This window comes from Nicotiana tabacum, chromosome 8 (assembly GCF_000715075.1).
Source record: "Nicotiana tabacum cultivar K326 chromosome 8, ASM71507v2, whole genome shotgun sequence".
Lineage (NCBI taxonomy): Eukaryota > Viridiplantae > Streptophyta > Magnoliopsida > Solanales > Solanaceae > Nicotiana > Nicotiana tabacum.
Genome location: NC_134087.1, coordinates 61478237 through 61484484, shown reverse-complemented (window position 1 = coordinate 61484484; position 6248 = coordinate 61478237). Strand labels below are relative to the sequence as shown.

The 6248-nt window shown below is 35.2% G+C and overlaps 1 protein-coding gene across 1 annotated transcript; it reads left to right on the top strand.

The window, feature by feature from the left end:
* Window positions 1-234: 234 nt before the first annotated feature.
* Window positions 235-1411, top strand: LOC107814827 (uncharacterized). The gene is made up of 2 exons (XM_075220370.1): window positions 235-1128; window positions 1280-1411. Exons 1-2 carry the CDS (start codon window positions 235-237, stop codon window positions 1409-1411), a joined length of 1026 nt encoding a protein of 341 aa, XP_075076471.1.
* The last annotated feature ends 4837 nt before the right edge of the window (window positions 1412-6248 follow it).

The window sequence follows — 6248 nt, the reverse complement described above, 5'->3', positions numbered from 1 at the left end:
GAACAGATAATACACAAGTAAAATGGTGGATAACACGGAAAGTACAAGATTCAGTAACTACGAAGGAAATAAGAAGGCTTGTATTAAATATACAAAATTTTACATTTACAATTGAAGTAATAAGGACTGACAAAAATGTTATTGCAGACTACCTATCAAGACAAAGGTACCCAAACTGATGAAAGCCAAGAAACAAAAGATTTATTTGCAATCCTTACTACTCTATCTTTACAGATGGATGGTATGGGAAAAAGATTACAACACCTAGAGAAAAGTCAGCCAAGTCAGCAGCATGACTATAAAGATGCGGAGCTAAGTCGATCGGAAGACTCAAAACTTCCAGAGTTAGAAGGAGACGTTGGGAAACTCCAAAAAACCCATAACAAAGTTTGTTTATATACAGCTGCAGGTACAAGTAAACAAGTTAACAAGAAGCCACATACCAATGTAAATTTAAATAACATATTTGATAAACCAATTACGCCGAAAAGGCCAAAAGAAACAATAGTTACGACACCACAAACCTCAACCTATGCCAACAGCCTACACCAAAATAAAAAAATATACAACCATATTACTCAGATCTATATTGAAAATGTATACAAAATTCAAACATTTCTAAACCTTAACCCCAGAGCAACTACTACAACAGATCCAACACAAGACTATATAACCCAAAAACTCCAAGGATATAATAGGCTTATTGCACAGCCAAAAACTAGAGCCAATTTAGTAAAAACATGTTACAATTACGGATTACTTAGCACGGTATATACCTATGATGGGGAAGAGATAAGTGGAATACCAGAGCTATATAAAGCATTTATTACATTCAAAAGAATTACAAAAGGAAATTTATTTTTTATAAAATTCTATACAGCACCAGCTGAGATACTATACGATGAGATAAAACCTATTATACAAGTTGTAAAAATAGGATTGACACGAGATATGATAATACCAGAAGAAATAGAACAACAACCAGAAATACCAAAAATCGAGATACCAGGTTTTTACGCCAACAAAAGAATAATTGGAATAGCAACTATTATCCAAGAGCTAGCCAACAATTATTTACAAGAAAATGCTATCTGGAGCTACTACTCAAGAGATCAACTAATGATATATGTGAATTCAAGAGAACTACGACAAGGAGATATGGATGAAGTCCAAAAATGGATTTTATCATTACTAAAACCAGAGATACAACCAACTACAAGAGCACTAAAGAAAGGATTGATTTCCAATGAATTATTGACAAGATACTGCAAATTAGTAGGACACAAATACCCAGATCATATATGTTCAAAATACAATGGAGAAGATAATCATGTACCAGAAGTACAACTGGAATGAAGATATCAGCCTAAAGACAAATGAAGAAGACAGCTATTACAAACAGACAATGTAAAAAGTCATAAAGTAAATAGTACAAGTCATATTCATGAACAGTAAAGGTCGTTCATGAAGAGTTGTTTGTGAATAGTAAGAGTCATTTATATAGTACAGGTCATATTCATGAACAGTAAAGGTTGTTCATGAAAAGGCGATTGTGAATAGTAAGAGTCATTTAAGTATGTAAAGAGTCGTTTGTAAACAGTAAGAGTCGTTTAAAGCTTTCTATATATAGTTTGTAAATCAGAGGAAGAGGGGACACACCCTCATCTTCTCTCTTATCTTCTCTCTCATATAAGAAATATCTGAGTTATATACAAAGTCTCTTTAACAACTATGGAACATTCAAACGAGTTACAAGATCAGGTAAGTTTATTCATAATCATGTCTAACTAAACTTTTATATTCCTTGTAATCTCTTGAATATCATAATTGTTTATCATGTTATAGTACTGTTATAAAGAACATCTTGAGAAAGTTTGCCATGTCTAATAATGCTGAGAGTAGTTAAGCCCAGACTATGCCATCCTAAGGTCGAAACCGGTAGGTAGAGAAGCCGTTTAGGGGAGTAGACAGAGTTGAGGCGCTGTTAGGGAAAATGATTGAAGCAAGAAAAATATGGTAGTGACCAGAAAAGATTGTTCAGTATAACTTATTAAAAAATGATAAACTCTATGATAAACAAAGAGGTTATAGGGAATATGTTTAGTAAACACATGATAAGGAAAAATAATAATTTTATGAAGAACCCCACTTATTTACTAGATAACAATAATAATTACAAAATACTCATATTATATACCTTGAACCAACTTAATAACGACATTAGGAGAAAAATTTACGATATTTTAATTTCTTTTGAAATAATTAACATAATGGAACAAGGATATACAGAACTAATTCTATCCGAAGAAATAGATATCTTAGATTTATATGAACTAGACTTATATTCAGATTAATGATCAACTACGAATTCCGCTTACCACAAAATCAAACTACTTTCAAAATCTACTTACAAAATTGGGCAAATGTTCTTTGAGTAAATCCAAAGGACGGGGCATTCCCCCTTTAAGCCTTTTTCCCACGCCATGACTTATGATCGAATTCCTTCCAATCTCGTAATTGTTGCTACCTCCTAACATGCAGCCTCTTCGATACTGACCTTGTAAGTGTGCTTATGCAACTCGTCTCTCCTTTTTCGTTCAGCTTTCAACCTATCTCTAGGCCTTATTTTGTAAACATATACAAGGCTAAATAGTATGCCTCTCTGGGCATCTATAGGCGTACTGATGTTATTCGCTCGGTACTTGGTAGAACTTGTGAATATGGCTATATCTTATTTCATAGACCTGGTTATCCATTAGTATGACTTTACTGCATCTACGTAGGCCATAGTATACCATAATTCTTACTTCGATTTATCGTTACTGAGGTCTGCAACCAACTCCGGATTACTCTCATTATTTATCCTTAAGACTGATGGTCTAATCTCATCTCATACTGTTGAACTTTTATCCATCTATTGTTGATTCACCATCTACCACTAATAACTTGATCGTTTATGTAACACCGCCGCTAGGGCTCGCGTCTCATCTGGGATATCTGGAGTAATTAGATTGATCCACCTAGAGGTGATACTATACTTTCATAACCATACTTTATAGCATCCCAATAAGACTCACCTTATATGGGTATTTTAGTCCCTTACAATTCATGCAATCCACTTCCCTTTTTCTTTTTTGTTTTTTCTTTCTTCAAATCATTAATCAACCGAAGGCCAAAATGTCATCCTTTATTTATCACAATTACGCCCTCATTTTGCTACTAGGTCAGCATTCCATCTCTTCTAAATGCTACTAGTCATAGACTCCTTTGAGTTCATTCAGGCTATATTGAGCATTCTATAACTTAGAGGAACCATCAGATCCCTTGTTTTCACGGGCTTAATCCCGAGAAATTATACCTTTTTGTCACCTTTTCATTTGCTTTCTTCATATTTTTACCCTTGTCTTTCTAAAACCTTGTCGTTCTATCATACATTAACTTGCGATGGTTCCCTTATGATTTTGTGGAACATCAAGAGAGACAGCGCATCGTCTCTAACTCTTCTTTTACTCTCTAATTAGACCGTTTGGTACTTAGAAGCCATAGGCTAGAAGGTGTGCCACTAACGATGCTGCTATCATTCCTAGATACTGAATCCCCGCGCTTCTAGAAATTTATCCACAATATGGACTATTCATAACCTTCTTCATTTGAGTATCTCATACGTTGTCCACTTTTACCTTTCTTACCTTAAAATCTTGCATTGTATCTTTTATCTTTTTCATGACCTCCGTTCCATATAGGTATAATTCACATTCACAACTTGAAGCACTATTATAATACTTGCACCTTTAGGGCATACACAATTCGGTGGGAACTTCATACCAACTTTCTATGAGGCTGGTACTTCTTATAACTGGTTTTATCGTAGAGCCGTTATAAAATATAGTTGTTGTACTATCTCTTTTGTACCTTTGATAGTAAGATTAATTCCTCAATATTCTCAATCACGATTTCTATAATTTTCTGAGTACAATAATCAGATCCTGATTTACTTCGTTGATGTAACTCTTTAATTTCCTCTTCCTTCTAATCAGCCTTTATGTAGGCTTAAGCCATCTTCCGTTCTGTGGCTCATGGTATTGCTTTAGCCTTTTCATGGACGCTATGGAATTTTTAGGAAACAATCTTCTAACTATTTAATCCTTTATCTATGACCTGGACTAAATTGTTTCTTTTAACTTATACCAGAGTCTTCAACGACTGTATGATTGTCAACATATATGCTGCATGGCTTATCTGAACTCTTAAGTATGTTCGTAACGTAACTAATTGGGGATCATTGATCGAAACAATTCCTTTCGTTCCTTCTTAGCTTTCTTTATCGTAAGCTATTACTTTTTCTGGTCTTTCTGCCCCCTTGTTGCGTGCATACTTATCTTATCTTAGTTCCCATGTATGCTGAAGATTTCGTGCAACTCATATGATCCCGAATACTATTTTTAATTTTTCTTCCCGTTCATTAGCCACGGTAGGTGCCACTTTCCTTTGGAGTGCTTACAATGTTGTTGTGAGACTGTTGTTACACGACCATTTCCTCTTTAGGTTATTGTGCTTAGGTTGCAATCTTCTTCCTTATTTCCTCAGTTAGTCTTTCATTAAAGTACTTAGTGAGAACGCTTGACTCTTATAAAGCTGTGACCTTATTATGGACCTTTGGTATCCTTCCTTGCCAATAATCATCCGTAGTTGCTTACCTCCATGCCCTTGTGCTTGTAAGGTTGCTTCTGAATTAATATTTTGACTGTCTTTCCGGTGACACTTTCTTTTATCCCCATAACACTCATAAGGTACCTTTAACTAACCCAACTCATATTTGAATATATCTCAAGTATTATAATGACATTACTACGAGGCTGAATTCACTATATTAGGTTTTTCTATGTTTATCTTACATGATCTGCTGATTCGTTTACAACTTCCTGTCTAGCCATAACTAGGTTCTTCCTGAATCAACTGCCAACTACTCGTCTGCCCATTCTCATATCCATATTCCGCATAATCTTTCTTGGGTTATGTCCTTGTCTTAAGTTACCTCACGTACTAGCTCCTTACCTATCAGTAACATCCCGGGACAGGAACCCTTACTTCCTTTTCTTGACGTCATGCTTGCATAATGCTATGGAATCGTAGCATATCTATAGGATTTGGATAAGTACAATCCCATCTATTTCTCATTTTTATTGAATTCTTCCTTTATCATTCCATATTCCCCCCTTTGGTGGAGTACTAAGACTTGGAGCTACGACGAACTGCCTATAGATGTTTTTCCGATCCATTTTTCGCATCCTTTCACATCATCAATGACCCTTACTCGCCTTGCATTAATCCTTCTATACCAAGGATAACAAAATTTCTCACTTGCAATGGTGACACTTAGTGTAACTAGCACATGTAGTCCCTTAAGCTTAACTTTACTAACCTTGCTTGTTGCAGGGAAGCGTTTTCCTGAATGACCATTCTCTGAATTCATCATGGATCTTCTTCTGTTGCACATTCTATTACTATCAGAACGCATTCTGAAATTCTCATGATGCTGACTATTATCAAATCACTCAATTCTGAATTCATGTTTTGGTTATCCTGTTCACCAGTCCATACTGATTTCTATTACTTTGGGGTCTAACTTTCCCTTATATTAATCACATTAGAATCGCGAACTTATTTCTCAAAATGAGGATGTAACTATATGCCCTATACTCCTTTTTTGTCTCCGAGCTTGGCACCTCTCATTTTTTTCCTTCCCTCGATTATCGACTATGTAATACTATCATTTCATTTTATTTTCCCATTGTTGTCATCCATGTATCACATCTTACTCATAATTCTTCCTTATCTCTCTTCTCATTACTTTGCTAATATTTCTACATATCCCTATCTTGTGAATATTTCAACAAGATATTCTTTTTCTTTTAGATTCTTTTGCTTCATTCATCGGCTCTTCGGGTTTCTCAATGTCCTTGCTCTACTAGGCACAAGAGTCACACTAAGGTAATATTTATCCCTCCCAGGATTTTAGTGCCTATCTTCGTAGTACTCATATCTAGCTGTACTATTTTAGAGTGGACCATTTGGGTGTCTCACAGGGAGATCTATTAGCACATTTGTAATATCCTTCGGTAATGTCAACTAACGCAAACAATTCATTCACCATTTTGGGTCACTCTAACCCCATCTAGATCTTGATATTATGTCCTTCTCTTAAACCATATTTGTTAGCTCCCAGAGAGCATAACTTAGATCGGTGT